Below are 21,521 nucleotides of genomic sequence, written 5' to 3'. Positions count from 1 at the left end.
GTACAATTGAAGCTCTTTTGTGAAATGTTTTCCTTTCTAGTACAATTGAAGCTCTTTTGTGAAATGCTTTCCTTTGTAGTACAATTTAGCTCCATTGTTTGTTGTTCCTGATGCGGATCATTTCCCAATAAAAGGATTGAGTTTCAGAAGATCTCGTTTCTTCTTTTTGTATCTCTTTAAAGCATGTTACAGCGTAGGAAGCAATCATTTTTAATATCCCAAGTATGTAATAATTGTAAACTCATTCTGTCCGTCTGTCTGTCTGGCCAATAGTGTGTAAACGTTATTCCTCCCACACCCATTCTCGGATCAAGCTGAAACATCGCACAATTATTCATTGACATAGACAAGACATGAATCAATACAACAAAAGTAAGCAATTTGACAATTAATTACTGGTAATTCATTATTGTGTTTAAGAGCAAGAAGGGAAACTAAGACTTCAGTATTCACATATATGGCTAAATTTGTTGGGTTTAGTCCCTCTAAAAAACACACCATTTGTAACGCTATTTCTCCCTCACCCATTTTCCAATCAAGTTGGTACCTTAAACACTTATTTATTGTACCTAACAAAACAGTATCTTATCTTATCTTATATAATACAGACGTTACTTCAAAAAAGAAGATGATTACGTCCTACGCGTCATGCATTTAGTCATGCATATTAACCAATGACTTAAATTCTGCCAAGTCACTGGTTTTCCTGGCTAGCTCAGGCAACCCCATTCCGTGCTCTAATAGCACTAGGGAAGAAGGAGTAGTTGTACACATTTGTCCTAGCATATGGGACGAGGAATGTGCCTTTATCTTTGTGTCTTTCAGAGTATTTTATTAAATTTTGTTTTTGTATTTGAAGATTATGGTTCAGTGTTTTATGTATAATTGCTACTTTACTTTTGAGTCTTCTGTCCTGAAGGCTTTCTAAATTTAGTTATTTTACTAAAGGTGTTACTCTAGTCGAATGTGAATATTCGTTTGTTATGAATCTCACTGCTCTATTTTGTGTCTGTTGCAGTTTCTTAATGTTTTCTTGAGGGGTCCCAAACGGAGGATGCATATTCTATTATTGGCCTAACCAAGGTTAGGAATAAACAAGTATAGTCAGTTAATTAATTATTGGTAATTCATTATTTTGTTTGATATCGAATAAGGGAAACAACTTGTACATTAGTGGTAGATATAGTTTTAAGGACGGAGCTCTACCTGTTTATACAAGCTTAGTTTGTGGGATTTTTTTTTAAAGGATTTTTATATTTTGCTTTATTGTTTTTTTCTTTAGTTCCTTCTATTAGCTTACAATCTCTTCATGGGTTGAACAAACACTTCGGTTAAGTAGGCTTGATGGTCCTAGTGTCTACTTTTAATTGACTACAGATGAACAGCTAATGTAAGCTATGCTCTAAGACCTTCAAAACTATTAAATCTAAAAATACTGGACCAGATCTAGGCTATAGATTAACGATAATGTGAAACACACTGGAAGTACTCCTTGCAATCACGAAGCGTTACAAGAAATGAGTAGAATTAGAAATCATAGATCATTCAGCTTTCCAAAGTAGGAATCGATTTTATTTTATTATTAATTTTTTTTAGATCTGATGGTGACAGACGGAAGGACGCTCAGACAGAAAAACAAACTGTTTTATTTTCTTTCTATGCCGCACTCTAGGACACGAACAAAACAGCACAAACATATAACAATGACAGAAAAGTCTAACAAAAGGCTGATGACGCTGAAAAGAGGGAATTTGCATTAACATCTATTTCCTCACTTCACGCCATCTACAACATACCAGCAGCAACGTACGGGGCTACTCACAACATTGAACGCGAATTCGCATTTGTAGCTATTTACTCACTGTGCACACATACACGCAAATAATTAACATTTCGGTAGAAACACTAATTAGATGTTTTATCCAATATTCAGTGTGTACGCATGCTGACTTCGTGATGGCAAGTAGCACCATTTCTTGCGTGTCATTAGGTAATATTTTTTTGGTAATAATTGAATATATATATATATATTGAGATGAGATAATTATAATAAAAATAATAATCTTTATTATCCATAAAGAAATTTGTCTTATAATGTGTGCATTACACCAAACAAAACATGATAACTATAGAAAATCAAAATATACATTCACACCAGACTCGGTCAAAATTTAAATGTGAAATGTTTATCTCAGATAGTGGAATTTTATTTAATGATCTGATTGCCATATAAGAACAAAAGAGTGTTTGTGTCTGTTTGTCTTTGCTATCGGTGCCTTGTATCTCTTTTGTGATGGTAAAATCACGAAATTCTGACCCATAGGGGGAGGGTATTTTTATTTCTAAAAGTTTTTAGCTTTTTTATGAATTTATTTCTTAAACAGCTTCTGAAATAGGGTTTGTTTTTTGCCAATGACTTTACCAGCAGCATTAAGAACTTTTTAAAGTTTAATATTTATTTTTCATGTTCAGTTTGCCATACCAGGCAGTGATATTAAAACTTAAAATACTGCAGGCGTATTGAGGGTACATACATACATACATACATACATACATAGCATACATACATACATTGTCATACATACATACACACATACATCAAACATAGATATATAGATACATAGTTTCTGCTGTAAAGTATATATATATAGGCATAAGACAGTTCGAGACAGTGTTCGACTCCTTTTAACGAAAATATGATACGTTTATCTGGATAAGATATGTATTTTTTTCTCTCTATTGGGAAGAAGAAACCAAAGGTATTATTACACATTTTTAAAGAAATGACAACACTATTGTTGCCCAACCTTCTGTCCGGCCACATTCGTTTCTGACAGGCGTGTAACTTGTCACAGTAATAATAATAATAATAATAATAATAATCTTTATTGTCCGTATGGAAATTTGTCTTACAATTTGTGCATTACACCAAACAAAAAACATAACTATAAGAAACCAAAGTGTACATTCACACCAAACTCACTCATAATTTACATGTGACAAAGTTTATACCAGATTGTTCTTATTTAATGATTTGATTGCCAGGGGAACAAAAGAGTGTTTGTGTCTGTTTGTCTTTGCTATCGGTGTCTTGTATCTTTTTTGTGATGGTAAAATCACAAAATCCTGACACAAAGGGTGATTCTTTATTTCGAGGACCTTGTTAGCTTTTTTATAGATGTTTGTCTCAAACAACTGCCAAAATGGGGTTTGTTTTTTTGCCAATGATTTTACCAGCAGCATTTAGGATTCTATAAAGTTTATTTTTATTTTTAATGCTCAGATTGCCATACCAGGCATTGATATTGAAACTTAAAATATTGCAGATATGAGCGTGATAAAAGGCCTTTTCTCTAACATTAAACGAGGACAGTTTTCTTAGTAATCGTAATCTTTGCTGCCCTTTTTGCTGATATAATCAGTATTTGCAGTAAAATTTAGTTTATTGTCTAGGATAGTACCACCAAAACCTAGCATCTGCAAAGCACTGTTGACAGAAGTCTCGATGAGAACCGGATTGCATTGCATCATCGGCCCCCTTTATTGACTAGTTGGCACGTAGGTTGGCCATCTTCAAGAATTTGAATTGTTTTATATTCCGGAACTGGACGTATTTAAATTTTTATATTTTTTTATATTCCGCAACTTGGCGTATTAAAATTGTTTTAAATTTCGGAGCTTTTTTGTTGTGGCGGTATGCACCGATACGGCGTATCGGCAACTTTTTCATTGTGGGGAAAAAACTACTACTTTTCTTATATTTTAACTGAGTTCCGGCAACTATTTTTTTTTTACAAAAGAAGGACTGCGGAACTGGACGTATTTTCCGAAGTCGCTCTGGTAGCTTACAACTGAGGTTATGAATGACGTCTGCAGTTATCGTTTCCATTAGTCATTTTGGAATTGATGAAGATTTTTTGAAAAGAAAGTTCCGATTCAAGAGTTTTTGCGGATATTTTGTTGTTGGTTACCTACTGGATAGCCGTGGTCTAAGAGCATTTATATATTCCTGTTAGTGACTGGTCTGACCCCGTTAAAGGTGAGTAAAGTTATTTCTATTTCTGTTTTATTTTCGTATTGATTAGTTTAGATCTAGAGGCTCTGTTATTCATGTACTTCAAAAGCTTCTAGTTTAGAGGCTGGACGTTTTAGTGATAACAATATTCAAGAATATAGACATGACTTTTTTATTACAAAGCTTATATCAACTCATTCTGTCTGTCTGTGTGTCTGTCCGTCTGTCAGGCCAAAAGTTTGTACGCAACACCAGAATTAAATAAAAAAAAATTAATCAATAAGTTAATTGACTATTGGTAATAAATTACTTTGTTAGGTATCTCAAAGAAACGTATTTTTTAATGTTTTTCTTGTTAGTGTTGATGAAAATGTTCCAGAATAGAGGCTGGATGTTTAGGACAATGTTGTAGAATAGAGGCTGGATGTTTAGGACAATGTTGTAGAATAGAGGCTGAATGTTTAGGACAATGTTGTAGAATAGAGGCTGAATGTTTAAGACAATGTTGTAGAATAGAGGCTGGATGTTTAGGACAATGTTGTAGAATAGAGGCTGAATGTTTAAGACAATGTTGTAGAATAGAGGCTGGATGTTTAGGACAATGTTGTAGAATAGAGGCTGGATGTTTAGGACAATGTTGTAGAATAGAGGCTGAATGTTTAGGACAATGTTGTAGAATAGAGGCTGGATGTTTAAGACAATGTTGTAGAATAGAGGCTGAATGTTTAAGACAATGTTGTAGAATAGAGGCTGGATGTTTAGGACAATGTTGTAGAATAGAGGCTGGATGTTTAGGACAATGTTGTAGAATAGAGGCTGAATGTTTAGGACAATGTTGTAGAATAGAGGCTGGATGTTTAGGACAATGTTGTAGAATAGAGGCTGGATGTTTAGGACAATGTTGTAGAATAGAGGCTGAATGTTTAGGACAATGTTGTAGAATAGAGGCTGGATGTTTAGGACAATGTTGTAGAATAGAGGCTGGATGTTTAGGACAATGTTGTAGAATAGAGGCTGAATGTTTAGGACAATGTTGTAGAATAGAGGCTGGATGTTTAGGACAATGTTGTAGAATAGAGGCTGGATGTTTAGGACAATGTTGTAGAATAGAGGCTGAATGTTTAGGACAATGTTGTAGAATAGAGGCTGAATGTTTAGTGTTGATGAAAATGTTCCAGGATAGAGGCTGGATGTTTTAGTGTTGATAAAAATGTTCCAGGATAGAGGCTGGATGTTTTAGTGTTGATAAAAATATTCCAGAATAGAGGCTGGATGTTTTAGTGTTGATGAAAATGTTCCAGGATAGAGGCTGGATGTTTTAGCGTTGAGGACAATGTTCCAGTATATAGGGCGTCGTTCAAGTGTTAAAGCCAATGTTCTAGAATAGAAGCTGACATGCTAGTGTAGAGGCTTTCTAACACCGCAAAAGTTAATGCGTTAGATGGGTATTTACTATTATAGACTTTGAAGTACTTACGTAGAGACCAGTCTGGACTGAGTATCAAAATCGGCCCTAGTATTGCCATACGCCCCGGGTACATTTTGTTTTATTACAATGATGCATCTCCGTTCGTATTTGTTCTCTTAATAATTTTTTATAATGCATCTAAAACTGAACCCATGCATGCCTAAGTGTACGTACTGTACTGTATTTCTACATGTAGGTATGTGAACAATACAACTCAAAAGAAGCACGATAGACGGATAGATGCCCTTACATTATTACGGAAAATGAATTGGGCAGGTAGGCCAAATTGTAGATTTTGTTAAAAGATCTTTTATAAACGTTAATGTCAGAGCCGCCTCGACTGTCAGTGGGCCCCTTTTAGAAGAGAATATTGCAAAATCTTTTACAGCATGATGAGCCTTTCTGATATTCCTAGCGGCTTGTCGACGTAATGGCCAATGTAAGCTCCGGGCCAACAGGCATTAGCCCACATGCCCATATAGTCAGTATGTCCCTGGCAGAGACCAACTTGTTGTGTGTAGTCCACTTTTGATGGTATAATTAATAAATTAATAGATTCTACATACTCTAAAAGCACAAGTTAGGCTATTGTATGGAGATGGATATTGTTTAAAGACTTGGGAGAGACTTACTATTTATTAATATTTATAGATAGAAAAGTATTTATGATACTTTAAAGTGTAGATTATCATATAGATCGACTTGGGAGAATTACCATCTTCTACCAAGCGCGTTCCCAGGTGGCGGATAAGGAAAAATCCTTAGTTTTAAGGTTAGCTTTAAAAATGAAATAAACAACCGCGGGTCAACTGGATTGCAGTTATTTTGGATGAGGTAGGATATTCCAATATTTTGCACCTTTAAAAATATGGAAATAATTGCGAATAGCGAGTATCGGTAACTGTAACTGATAACTGAAGCTCGCTAGCTAGGGATAGTAATTTATCTAGGAGAGACAAGTCCGAAAATACACTATTGCCTTGCAGAGGATCTTCGATGGATAAAGGCTATTTTAGCAAACCCAGGAGTAAAATCATGCTGAAGTTAAGAGTTACGAGGCCCGAACAAGACTCTGGCCCCGAAATCCTCCTATAGAAGAAAAACTATACAGAGAACTACCTGATCTGGAAACCACTATATGAACCCTCCAAAATGTAAAATTAAAACAAAGAAGAAGAAGAAAAAAACTGGCGCATAACACATTGACACCCAACCTGCCAGGGACGTAGCTAGGAATTTTCCATCCTTTTGGGGCCCGGGGGGGGGGGGGCTTGACCTCTTTGGGAGCTCCTGCATTTTGAGTAATATTTAATTTTCAATGTAAAAAAAACCCCACTCATCTGGAGGCCCCCCTCAAGTGGGAGCTTGGGGGGATTTTTTAAATTCTTCCCCCTCCTCCCCCCACCCTAGCTACACCACTGCAACCTGCTCTGTATTTGGAGTTTATGAGAGTGAAGCTGACTGATCTATTTACTTCTCCTCACTTATCCTCCCTCTTGGGTTGGACGAAAAAAAAATGAAAATGTAAAATCTGTTATTACTTACTTTTAGCCTTGAACAGCTAGCACCTTTCACGATCGGAGCGGCAGGGGTTAAGCTAGCCCCAAACCATTTTTTATTCGCAGTTATGTCTCAGTATTTAATGTGTGTGAGAGAGAGAGAACGAAAGAGCAATAAACCGAGTCGTTTTAATTTATTGCAAAGGTAGCAAAAATTCAAGGGCTATAAGTATGGGTTTTTTTTTCTTTGTGGGAGGTAATAAAATGCTAGCCGTTTTATTGGAAGTGTAAAAAAAAAAAAATAAGGCTCCGGCTAAGGTAAACAATAACAACTAGCCGGTATCAATATTTATACAATCTCTTAAACTACTTAGTAAAATATACATTAGTCTACTTAAGGATGGATATTGACAACAATATATCTAGGTACAGTAAGCGCGAGCACGCTATACTCTGCCTCATCGTGGCACTAGTGTGGAAACGACCATTAGAGGAAGTGGTTAGGCTAAATGGGTAGCAAAACAAAACTCCCGTGGGGGTGACCACGGGTTAGCGAGAGCCAACCCATTGCACGGAGCGGAGTTGAAAGAGAGCCCTAACAAACCTATCGAAAATCCATGCGCCGTTCCTCAAAGGACCGTTACATTAATGGCGAGTTCCCCATGGTTAGCTTGGTATAACATAGGAAAATGGTGGATGCTCCCGGTGCTCTCGGCCTTCGTCCATGTCTAGCCCATGCGTCGGGGTGCCAAAGGCATTGGAAATAGCAAAGTTTTACATTGGCATTGACTCAGGTCTCTCCCAGACAGAACGGTCTGTTCAGACAGGTGTTTTTTTTACTGTTTGACGCTCATGCAGGTTTTTTTTTCAAACTTAGAGCTCGAAGAGCCTTCGGCTCAGCTCTTGGACAATCAAAACGGTACAGTACGTGTTAATGTTGTGCCTGCTTTCAAAGGAATCTTTATTTGCTCTAATGCTTTTTACCATCCGTATACGATTAATTGCATTTCATGAATAAATATAAGCTTAATAGCATAAGTACAGGCTCTGACGATGTGATTAACCGACTTATGCAAAATCCTATTTAAGCAATAAAGGATTCGCCTTTTATGTCATGCTATGAAGCGAATTATGGGCAGATATGCTGTATGCAATCTAGTGAAATCCATAGAACTATTTTTAGCGTCATTTGTGTTTCTGCTAAGCTTCTGATCAAATCCTACTAAAACATGTATGTTAATTCTTTGCATGAAAGTTTCTTCACAAATATCCAATAAAAATAAACATCCTTGCGGGGATTTCTTTCATTCGCTTTTAGATTACTTTTCGAGATTCTTCTATGTCTATCGCTTTTGTTCCCATTAATGTTAAGATGTTATATAAAACTGTAAATTGGAAGACTGCGCTCAGTAATGATAAGATCTTACAACTCAAAGTTCCACTCAATGTTCCACTAGCTCGTAAAGCGATGATAACCCTGTTATGTGCGGGTTGTGTTGTGTTCTTGTGTCTCTAGCAGAATATACTCTGTTCCTTCTTTCCCCTAACCTTTTCTAATTATTTTCAAATCGAGATACACAAAAATAAATTGTCAGATTGAGACTGAGAGCGAAAATGAGAGAGGAAAGATAACTAAAAATAGAGTAAGAGAGACTGACAGAGAAAGAAAGAAAATATAAACAAATCCTTTAAAAAAACTTATCTTATGAGAAGAACCCCGCACTTACACATCTCTCAATACGTTTTTTTTTAATTGATACATGATTTGGTAGGTACAATAATTGTTTAAAGTTTCAACTTGATACAAAAATGGATGTGGGAGAAATAATGTCTAAATTTATCTAAAGGGACCAAACCCTACATATTTAGTCATCTATGTGACTACCGAAGAATTACTTTCTCTTGTTGGCATCAAACACGATAATTAACCAGTAATTAATTGGCTAATTTGTCAATTGGGTCATGTATTGTTATGCCAATGAATAATTGTGGAAAGTTTGATCCGAATGGGTGTGGGAAAATAACGAGTACAAACCTTTTTACCAGACAGACAGATGGATAAATAGACAATATAAGTTGATATAAGCTTTGTAAAAATGCCTATTATTTCAGAAGCAATGTAAATATTAAAATATTAAGTTTATTATTTAAAGTAATTTTTATTTTACTGCAAATGAGAAACACTTTGTTGAGAAAAACTTTAAATGACACAACGCCATACACACACACACAACACATACACAAACAACACACACACACACATAGCACCTAATCACTGAGTACCGGCACCCATTTCTTTTTTACAAAAAAGCACTGTATATAATATATATATATATATATATATATATATATACATGCATATCACCTTCACTTATCCATTGATCTAATGGACCGTTGGGGAACCACATATGGTCAGTCGTTTTCTTTTCTCTCTAGTTGTTGGCCTCCTTCAGTCGTAACGACTATGATTCAATTCGTAGAACACTTTTTCATGTGACTGTGGAGCCTTACTTTTGGAGAGACATTCCCGTCCACATATATTGCAGGCTAAGATGGTTTGGGCTTTAGCCTTTTTTCGTTTGGCACTCTTTTTTTCCAGAGCTTAGGCCCATTTTTTTTTTTTACTGTCCATAGTTTTCTTAGTCACATAGTGCTGTTCAGGGCTATGCCTTCCAAATGGTCAGTATCATTGTTCACTGTTTTGAGGTCTTGTATGGAAGAAAGTGTAATTTTTTTATATGTCGATTGGTCATTGTGCTGGCTACATAACACCCTGCTCGTTAAACGTTGGCCATAGAAACAGATGAACTCAACATCATCTGCTCCGTAGATCGCAAGGTCTGAAAGGGGAAACTTACTTACTAAATAGTCCCGCATCTTGTGATTGCTCGTCTTGTTTTTAATTTTTTTTCTTTTTCCTTTTTTTTTTTTAGGATACCTCACCTTTTGAGCTTTTGACTTCAGTTGTCGAGCTGTTTACATCCTAGGAATCCTTGGGCCTTTACCTCTTTTATGTGCCTCTTTTTCTTTTTATATTGAATCACAAGTGGTATCTTTTTCTCAATGTTCCCTTTAGCCGTATGCCTGCATATTCCAATCAAGATAAATATTCTTCGTACGTCTTTGAATATTCCAATTTTAGACTTTATTTCCGCCACCTATTAAATTAAGTAACACATTTTTATTTCATTTCTATAGAATTGGATGAAAATAGTTGAAACAAAAGCAAATTTTTTTTTTGCTAATAAGTGACTAATTTATTCCAGTTAATAAGCCTCATATAGAACCATTCTTTCGACAACTAGCGTACTTTTCCTTTTGCTCTGGATAATTTCGTTCGTAAATCATGGGAAACAGACGCACGTCAACAAGAACTAACTCCTAAAATATTGACGTCTATATCATTCGACTGATTCATTTCTTGATCTTGGCTAGAGCCTCTTTTACAGTCAACTTCTGAAATTACATCATTGTCTTTAGAAATCTCAATTGCAGTTAGTTATTTTCCGTTTTTTTGCGGAATTTAGATTAATGGCACGTGATATTTTACAAATATTTCGTGCCTGAGGAATATCGTCGTTTGATAAACAGTGGTTATTGGTTGGCTTCCTTGTATACAGTAAAGTAAAGTTACCCTTTCTGACCTTGTGGTCTATAGGGCAGACGATGTAAAGGTCATCTGGTTCTGTGGCCTACGGTCAATGAGCTAGTAGCTACTACTTCAACGCACTGCCGGTAGGTGAGTGTGAGTAAATAAAATAAATTGGGCTGATATATATATATATATATATGGATAGGTGAAGGTGATATGCATGTGTATATAAATATATATATATATATATATATATATATACACTATACAGTGCTTTTAAAAAAAAATAGGTACCGGTACTCAGTGATTAGGTGCCGTTACTCAGTTATTAGGTGCCGGTACTCAGTGATTAGGTGCCGGTACTCAGTTATTAGGTGCCGGTACTCAGTGATGGATGGCCAAACTTTTAACTACTAATCAATTAATAATAAACGTTAAAATACAAGAAACGTAATAATTTTTGCCTCACATTCAAAAAGATGCCGGTACGCCGTACCGGTGCGTACCGTACGGCGTACCATCACCGTCACAAAAAAGTATATATATATATACTGAAATATACTGGAACGGTAATTTCTCTCTCTCTCTCTCTCTCGCTCTCTCTCTCTCTCTCTTTCTCTCTCTCCCGCTCTCTTTCTCCCTCTCTCTCTCTCCCTCTCTCTCTCCCTCTCTCACTCCCTCTCTCTCTCCCTCCCTCTTTCTCTCTCTCTCTCTCTCGCTCTCTCTCTCTCTCTTTCTCTCTCTCCCGCTCTCTTTCTCCCTCTCTCTCTCTCCCTCTCTCTCTCCCTCTCTCCCTCTCTCTCTCCCTCCCTCTTTCTCTCTCTCTCTCTCTCTCTCGCTCTCTCTCTCTCTCTTTCTCTCTCTCCCGCTCTCTTTCTCCCTCTCTCTCTCTCCCTCTCTCTCTCCCTCTCTCACTCCCTCTCTCTCTCTCCCTCCCTCTTTCTCTCTCTCTCTCTCACTCTCTATCTCATTCCTTTCCTCTTTCCAAACCTCCCCCCCCTTTCTTTTTTTTCACATATATATGATATAGATACATAGAAGATAGATAGATAGATAGATAGATAGATAGATAGATAGATAGATAGATAGATAGATAGATAGATAGATGGATAGATAGATAGATAGATAGATAGATAGATAGATAGATAGATAGATAGATAGATAGATAGATAGATGGTAAGATAGATGGATAGATAAATGGATAGATAGATAGATGGAAAAATAGATGGATAGATAAATGGATAGATAGATAGATAGATAGATAGATAGATAGATAGATAGATAGATATTTTTACGCACATTTTTTCATGATTCAGACATTTTCTGGTGTGTTTGTTTTTTTTTTCCTGTTTTTTTGTTTTTTTGTGTCAATGCGGGCAGTTCAGTCGATAAATTAACAAAGCACTAGATTAACTGGTCTATTTTTCACTCGGAAATAATAGGTCTGACACAACGGTCCACGTATTTCTACGCAGAGAAAGGGGGATAACCGTGAATGCTAGGACGATATGGTTTATTGCCCCTGCAACAACTCCTTTCTATTGGTCCGGTACTAAGTAACCAAACAGGATAAATACTAGACATTTTACTACACATTTTTATCATCACAAGCAGGGCCGGTCTTAGGCCGCTGTAACCTATGCGTCTGTGGTGAACCTCGCACTTTCATAGGCCCCGCGCTAATTCTAGGTGTAAATTATTTAATTAAACCATTATAATTTATAACCAGGTTCCAGGAGATGAAGAAAGTATCCTAAAATTATTAAATTCTCCAGAAAACGCATAGAAATCTCCTGAAAAATAGGAAAAAAAGTTGTCATTGTCATTCAAAATGTTTGTAAAATGTTTTACATATTTCGGATGTTCCTTCAGAGTTGAAGATAATTTACTTCCTAGTCCAAACCTCTCGCTGGACGACGGGGGATGGGAGCGGGCAGGGTTTGAACCCGGGAGCATCGATAAATCCGCACGACAGCCCAGCGCGCAAACCACACGACCAGGCAGACATTTATTTTCTACTATAAAATCTTAATTTTCAATTATTATCCTTATCCCCACCCAGACCGGGCCCCGTTTCGCGTGATTGTTAAGGCTGGCCCTGATCACAAGCATATAAGATGAAACCGTAATTGAACGATGTCAGTTATCAGAGGCGGCGCTAGAAATGCGCAATGACTGGGAACATGCTTGTGTTTGAGGCAAAAAAAAAAATCGACAGATTTACAACAGTGCAAAACTTTACAACCTCCGAGGGCTTCCGCCTTTAAGGAGGGCTCTACATTTTCCAAAATATAAAATTGAATACAAACTATGCATCTAGGAAAAAAAAACACACGAGATTATATTCGGTAATAATCTATTTCATTGTTAACAACTTTGAAATGCTTTAAGATATATTAACACTGAAGTAAAGATTGAAAAGTATAATAACCTCCACACAAAAAAAAAATCCTGACCTGGGCCTCTTCTGCTGAGATCCGGTCCTGGGTAGGCGTGTCAGTATCTCGATAAAAATATTTCAGATGAGGTGTGTGAGATTCTAAAATAGCTATAGGAGTACTCGTGAACTTGGCACGCCATATAAATGATATTATATTATATTAATAAGTTAATAGAGCCCAAAAGAGCGTCGTCAATGGACAGCCCCTTGACGTGGTAAACCAGTTCACATATCTAGGAAGCATAGTATCAAATGACGCATAGCTTTCAAGGAACGTTGATGACCCTTTGGCAAGGGCCAGCAGTGCTTTTGGACAAATTCAGATGAGAGCGGAATGGGTTGCCTGAGCTAGCCAGGAAAACCAGTGACTTGGCAGTATTTAGGTCATTGGTTAATATGCATGACTGAATGCATGACTAGTAGGATGTAATCATCTTTTTTTTTGAAGTAACGTCTGTATTGTATAAGATAAGATAAGAGGAGAGTTTGGTGGAATAAATCGCTCCGCCTGCCTTCAGAAGTTCTGTTAACTCTTCTATATTGATCTGAAATATGGGAATTATACAGAAGGCAATTAAAAATACTTGAACAGCCGTTGTGAGACATTCATCCATTAATAATGCTAAGCTTATAAATATTTTAAGTATCGGATGTGAATATATAAATGAACTTGTTTTAGATGAAGTCCATTAATTATGGTTGCTTTGAAAAATTGAGCTCACACATGCCATGGGCATTGTCATGATAGCCATAGATCTATAAAATGTAGTTATAATCTGTAATCTATATAATCAGAAATATTAAAGTTGAATTCGAATTGTAACTATAGAATCAGTATAGATCTACTTTTAGAATATATATATAGGTTATAAATATAGTAGGAATAGAATCTTAGATTATCAAAATGTACTTTAGGCTGCAAAACTAGGCAGTCTAGATCTAGAGTCTTAAACTTTAGGCTTAAACCTATATTATATACGTTACCTTTGTGGACCTCACCAAGGCTTTTGACATGGTCGATGGTTTATGGGGAATTAGGGCCAGGTTCGGATGCCCAACTACGCTCCTATCCATTCTCAAGCAGTTTCATGTGGGACAAAGAAGCCAGATCAGACACAATGGTGCCCTTTCTTATCACTTCCCAATAGAAAATGGCGTGAAGCAGGGCTGTGTACTTGATCCTACTCTATTCGCTATCTTTTTTGGCATGATGCTGGGTCAAGCGAAGCACGTAGAGATCTACATCAAGTTTCTTACAGACGGCAATGTGTTCAAACTTTGACGTCTACTATCCCATACAAAAACAAAAGAAATGGTCATAATAGAGCTTCTCTATGCCGATGATTGCGCACAATGAACATGATCTCCAGATCGCGGTCAACAAACTCGCATACGCTGCCGCCTCTTTCTGTTTATCTATAAACCTCGGAAAAACAGAAGTAATGTTCCAGATGTGACCCAATAAAACCTACTCAGCCCCAAAGATCACCGTAAATGGACATCCCATTAACGAGTTAGACCTCTTCACATATTTAGGAAGTATAGTATCGAATGGCACCTCGCTTTCAAGGAAGTTGATAACCGTCTGGCCAGTAGTGCTTTTGGACTCCTCCATGCTAGAGTTTGGCGGAACAGATCGCTCCGCCTGCCTACAAAAAAAATGTGTATACCAAGCAGTGGTTCTATAAACCTTCTATATGTATCTCAGAAAGATTTGGATCTCTTATATAGAAAGCAACTAAGACTACTTGCGCACTTTCACCAAAGATGCTTGAGCTCCATCATGGACATACGGTGACAAGACAGCACTACAAACAGCGATGTCCTTGCAAACGTCGATATGGACAGTATAGACTAGTATAGAGGGACTTCTTATGGTCCGACAGTTACGCTGGGCAGGGCACGTATTTCTATGAGGGACAAACGTATGACAAAAGCACATTTGAGACTAAAAAGGAAATCCGCTGCCGAGGACAGACGAGACGGCGAAAAGAAAATCTTAATCGACCACAGAAAGACAATGGTTATGCTTGCACTTGTGTGGGAAAATATGTAGGTCACAGCTGGGGCTGCGTATCCACAGGAAATATTGCATTCCTCAGTAACTCTTTCTCTCCTAACTGACTATAACAGCGTTGATTCCACCAGAATGTGGTAAATAATTACGGAGAGAAAGAGTTAATCTGCGTTGAAAAGTAGAACTATAAGTAGAAGTTTATCCAATATTGAATGCATAGTAATTCTGCTGAGTCTGGTCTACAATACCTACAGAATTTTTCTAGACCTAGATATAGACTCTATATAGAATAATCTAGATAGTAGATGTAGGTCTATCCTAATTAATTAACTTTAGTCAGGTAGACAGGGGCGGACTGGCTATATGGGCAAACGGGCAAATGCCCGGTGGGCTGGTACCAAATGGGCCGGTCTGGTCGCGACGAAAGAAAAAAAATTAAATGCAGACAACTTTAAAAAAAATTGACAGCAGCAAGACACAAAGGCCCGAACACGTTTTCTTATTGTTTTTTTTTTAAATTATTATTACAATTAATTTTGTTTGAAATTCAACAAGAATAAAATTTAAGAATTACACTATACACTGTACGTGTTATCATTTGTAAAACGTTAGACCGTACTTTCTGCTATGCACGATCGGCATGGCCTTCAACACTACTTTGATGTCTTCAAGACTGTGTTTGACCTGATCATTTTGCTGGTCGGCATGGGCCTTTGATGGCACTCCTATTTTTGTTATGCTCCTTCCCTCACCCGTCTTTTGATGGTTCCATTGAAAGTTAACGAAAAAGGGGGATGGGAGAAGTTAACTCTTTCTCTCTGTAATTATTTACCACATTCTGTTGGAATCAACGCTGGTATCGTCAGTTAGGAGAGAAAGAGTTATGTTAGAAAACATTGATATAACGCAGCAAAAGGGGAGACAATTAGCTCTTTAACAAAACTTAATAGAAGTTAACTTAAACACATACACACATCCGCGAAATTGCAAACCACCCAACTTATTCATTGCTGAACATGGATACAACCGTATAAAGTTCTAGTTTCTGCGATTTGAAAAGAAATAAGTAAGTTTCTTGTTGTTTATTTGTAATAACATAGATCTAAAAATACTACACTTAGGGTTTACAAAAAAAAAAATTTAATTAAAACATAAATCTAGATCGAAATCAATAATCTCTACAATATGATTAATGGTAAACTTATACTTAGTATGAAGTCATTAATAATGAAAATTATTACAATAATTACAATAATTTATATAGCGCTGTCACATCCGATGTTTAATGAAAGGAGATTTATATTTTAAATAATATTAAATAATATTATATTTTAAACAAATCGCGTTTTTGAGAATGTACTAGGACGAAGCAAGAGCTTTTCACATTTAGAAGTACCTCTCTAACCGTTCTGCTTTCTCTTATCTTTCAAAGGAATATATATAGTTCGTCCATCGTAGTTCGATTATGACCACTTTGTCATCCAAGGGGCTGAGGGCTTTGCACTGGGGTTTTATGTCTCCTCGTGTGGCTGGTGAGACCTATGTGAGCCCGGAATGTTCGGTCGCACACTAGGCAGGTTATTCCAGCTGGAGCTAGTGTCATTGGCCTTGCTTTTCTTCTCTGGCGTTTTTCTTCTGCCAGCTTTGTTCTCTTTTCCTCAGCAACCTGTGCGCCGGTTTTTACAGCGCGACGTCATGATGCTCTGTCATGTGCCTCTGTCTTCCAGGTGGCTGGGTCTATGCTAAACGCCTTCAGAGAAGCTTTGAGGGTGTCCCTGAAGCGCTTTCTTTGACAACCTTGCGAGCGCTTTCCTTCGCTTAGTTGGCCATACAAGAGTCGTTTAGGGATGCGATGGGCTTCCATTCTGCATACGTGTTCTGCCCATCGCAGCTGGGACTGCATCAGGATTGTGTGGATGCTTTGCAGACCAGCTCTTTGAAGGACTTCAGTATCTGGTATTTTGTCTTGCCATTTGACATTCAGTATTATTCACAGACATGTCTTGGTAATGATTCAGTTTCTTTGCATGTTAACTGTACACTATCCATGTTTCCTGCCATTTGACATTCAGTATTTTTCACAGACATGTCGTGGTAATGATTCAGTTTCTTTGCATGTTAACTGTACACTATCCATGTTTCTGAGTCATAGAGCAATGTAGGGAGGACGACGGCTCGATAGACCCCTAGTTTTGTATTTGTGGTGATACCACTTTAAAGGAATGGGTTGCCTGAGTCAGCCAGGAAAACCAATGACTTAGCATATTTTAAGTCACAGATCAACATGCATGACTAGATTGACACGTGAAATGCGTAGGACCTAATTATTTTATTTCTTGAAGAAACGTCTGTAATCTATAAGTAATACCAAAAAGTTTGAAACTCATTAAAGCTGCTATTGTAGTGTTTATAGTTTTCAGACTACATACATGTATAAATAGAATACATTATGTAAGCCTATGAAAGCATACATCCAGTTTTCGATGCATTATCAAACGTTATTTATTTTGAATAGAATTAGGCTTACACCTATGATAATACACATGGGCGTAGCCAAGAGGGGAGGAGTTCAAACCATCACCGGCCTCAGATCTCTTTGTCTGAAAGGGAAACTTTACTTACTGCCTAGTGCAGCCAAATTAAGCAAACTACAGTCACCAAATTTCATGAGCGTAGCCAAAAGGGGTTTAGTGGTTTCCCTCCCCCCCCCCCCACTCCACCTCCAATACAAAAATTAAAGCATTTTACATTTTTCTACCAGTCGCTGGACTCCATTGAATAGAAGATTTAGTTTTTGATTTTTTTTAGCGGAAGAGTAGCAGGCTAATTGCACTGTAGATACCTAAAAATATGCATTTTTTGAAGCTTAAAATAACGGAAATAATGCTTGGGTCCGGGGCGAACTGTTGAGCTTACAGCGCTCCCCCAGACTCCCTAGCTGTCCCTTGGCGGTGTATACTGCCTTTCACTAATTATAGGAAGAGAGTATTCTAGGGTAGAAAAAACGTTTGAAAGAATGAAAGATAAGATTGTAATGAAGATTAATTATATATGGACACACACTAATATATAAATTGCGGAGAGGTTTAAAATCCCACACACACACCGAAAATATATGACATGCCATTTGTGGGTTTATACGGTCGATTTTGATACCCAGTCCGCCCCTGCAGGTAGAGATATATCTAGACTAGTGACAATCTAGTCTCAAGATAGAATCTAGATTTCTGAACTAGATGTGATCTGAAATGTAGATCTAGCATGGGCGTAGCCAGGGGAGGGTTTTTGGGGTTCAACCCCCCCCTCCCGAAATCAAATCCCCCCCCCACCCCATTGGGGGGGGGGACTTTGTGACTGATTTTTTGCTTTGATTTTGTTTATTTTTGTTGAGATGTTTATATTAAACTATCACTTGTCCAGCACAGCCAAGGTTTTGAGCTTAAAATCCCATTCCAGGGGGTTTTGAAGTTTACCCCCCCCCTCTTCTATAAAACAAAAAAAAATGTATACGACAATTCTCAAATTCCAAAAGCATAGCCAAGGGGGATTCTGAGTTAAAACCCTCTCCGAAATTTTTGTTACGATAAAACCCCCTCTTTAATGTAAGACTAACGCATAGATCAGTCACTCCCAGATTTTTGTGGAGACAGCTTGCTTCCCAGTGCGCCGAATGGCGTGGGAGCATCTAAGTCTTAAGTAAGTAAGAAAAGCAGATTAGGTTTTTTAACTAAAAATTTTTCAATAGCAGTATAATGCAATGTAGATACCTCAGGGTATGCATTTTTTTAATACCGGAAATAGTGCCTGGCGGCGGGGCTCCGCCCCGAAACCCACTGCTAGAAAAGGCGGGGTGTCTACAGGAAGAACCTATTCTAGGGTACAATAAACTTTCGAAAGAATGTAAGGTCGTAATGTAATAAAGATTAATTATGTACACACACACTAATATAAATGGATGGGAGGGGGGAGAAGACCCATGAGAACTAAATATAGAGTCTACTTAATGACAATGTCAGTGATCCCGAAGATTAATCATGAGTCCAGTGTTTAATATTTATTTCTAATGTTTTACGAATCACATGTGCCCGTGTGGTGATATGACTAGGCCTACGGTATACGCAGAACCTATTGCAACTAGACGGCTTCTGTAAGTTGGTCTGCTCTGCTGTAAGAGATTTCAAAAGAAAATGTAGATTCTTAAATTCTAGAACAATAGATCTATTCCTTCCATTTAATTTATTAACATAAATCTACTAGTCTCATTTATTACAAACGCATTCATACAAATTTTAATATATAGATTTCCTTATAAAGAGCTGTAATTTAGATCTATGCATGTTACACAAAAAAAAAGAACCTGGTTTTTTTTTTCTAAAATCTGACACTTTATGTGTAATATTTAAAAAAAGTACCTACCTAAATAAATTGTAAATAGAGAGCAAATATATATATATATATATATATATATATATATACTTTGTAGTATATATATATAAGTCTGTTGTTTTATATTAGACAACTTTCGTAACTTCTATAGAGAAATGACTTTTGTAATTTCTTTAACTTAAAATTTGGGCTATTCGCGTCTGACACATATATAATTTGTATGTGCAGCAACAAAGCCCATGACATTTTTTTGGTATACTTTGGACATCGGACCATCAGTTTAATCTTCTGTTGGTGCTGGGACGTATTAGCCACACGATTCCATTGTTACAATATTACATTGTATTGTATTGTATGGTATTGTATTGTATTGTACTGTATTATTTTATTTTATTTTATTTTTTATTTTATTTTTTTTATTTTATGTAAAAAAAAATGTTATGTGTCCATGCGGGACGTATTATTCCATCGTCTATACCCTAAATAGGATTACGCTAAAAGTAGGCTAAGTGAGTTCGCGTGTGTAATTCTATCTGTGTGTGTGTTTGTGCACCGTGCAGGGCCGGCTTCAGATAATTGGAGGCCCTAGGCGAAGAGATTTAGGTGGCCCTTAAATGAAATATCTACTACTACTACTACTACTACTACTACTACTACTACTACTACTACTACTACTACTACTACTACTACTACTACTACTACTACTACTACTACTACTTCTAATACTAGATATCCTTCAGATATGCTGAAGATGGATAGGTCATACCCTTCGCAAGCCTGCATCCAACATAACAAGGCAAGCCCTAACCTGGAACCCCCAAGGAAAGAGGAAGAGGGACGGCCCAGGAATACATGGCGCTGCGATTTGGAAGCAGATGCCAAGCAGATGGGCAAGACATGGGGAAAGTTCGAGAGACTAGCCAAGAACCGAGATGCCTGGAGGAAGCTAGTTGGTAGCCTATGCCAAGAAGGGACCACGTGCATTTCTTCTCCAAAAAAGACATTAGAGTCCTGCCCGAGGCCCTCACCAATCGGAGTAATTTAGCTTTTACAATTCCTCTATTCATTTACAAATATCGTGGGTTCATAATTACATGGTCGGTTTGTGTGTAAGTATCATTTGGCGGGGAAATCCAGTGGGATACCAAATTTTCACATTTTAAAATCCAACATTAATTAGTTATTAAAGCAAAATAATCGCTCTATAATTTGTATAAGGGAGATATTGTCTATTTTATTTTAAATATATTTTATATATTTTTTCTTCATTTCCTCCTTCTGCAGGCTGTCTTTTATAATAAGGGTATATACATTCATACTGTTAAGATGAAATGACGTCGTCTTATAATATGGTTTTATATAAAAAAAAAAAAACAACAACAATGACAATAATTTATGAAGAACAACTGTCGTCCCTTAAAAAATAAATGTCTGCCCTCTTGTCAACACGTCGCTTCCTATTTTGTGAGACCCCCCCCCCTAACAGGTTTGGAAATGAAAATCCATCAATGCAGTAGATAAAACTAGTTTTGAAAGGAAGTTTAAATTCCACAACAGGTTGTCCACACTATTCATTTTTACCATTTTCTACTTGTATAGTCTTTTTGTTATCGTAGGCTATAAGCTCGCACCTTCCCAGGCTGCCCTCTTCACCATGACCGTAAAATAACAAACAAATTTATAATAGTAAAAAGAAAGGGGAAGGGATGGTGGCGAAGCAGAGGGCTACTCACAAAGAGAACGCGAATGGGCCTTATACAGCTGGGTTGTTTTTTTTTTTTTTTCACATCACACTCACATGTACAAACATTGCAATAACATTCACACATTCGAATCTTCATATGGTAATCAAGTATTTCCTTTGTGTTAATATTGTATTGAAAGTTTTCAATCATTACTTGGCCACTAGGTAATTTTCTTTTTTTTCTTTTATTTCTTTGGTTTTTTTTTTTAGTCGTTCTTTTAATTTAACCTATTTGAAAAAAAAAGTGAGCGATAATGCATAAAGTAGTTTGAATCGCAGTAAGCATCTTATACTGTACAGGTAGACATTTAGGTTTAACTTTGGGACTAGATTTTCCTGCTCTTTTAACTCTTTATTGTC

General features: G+C 36.9%; 1 protein-coding gene across 3 annotated transcripts in view; it reads left to right on the top strand.

Annotated features, from left to right (window-relative positions):
* Positions 1-1,694: 1,694 nt before the first annotated feature.
* The window catches only part of LOC106079189 (galactosylceramide sulfotransferase-like), a 46,111-nt gene continuing 26,284 nt past the window's right edge, over positions 1,695-21,521 (top strand). For 2 of the 3 annotated variants that reach the window (XM_056017630.1, XM_056017631.1), the window contains exon 1: positions 1,695-1,990. In XM_056017630.1, the coding sequence (XP_055873605.1) occupies positions 1,957-1,990 (34 nt within the window). In that variant the 5' untranslated portion in view covers positions 1,695-1,956. Of the gene's footprint in view, positions 1,991-21,096; positions 21,327-21,521 lie in introns of those variants that run through there. The other variant, XM_056017632.1, reaches the window with a different exon arrangement.

This window comes from Biomphalaria glabrata, chromosome 18, assembly GCF_947242115.1.
Source record: "Biomphalaria glabrata chromosome 18, xgBioGlab47.1, whole genome shotgun sequence".
NCBI classification, from domain to species: Eukaryota; Metazoa; Mollusca; class Gastropoda; family Planorbidae; genus Biomphalaria; species Biomphalaria glabrata.
This window is presented reverse-complemented; position numbering and strand designations above follow the sequence as displayed.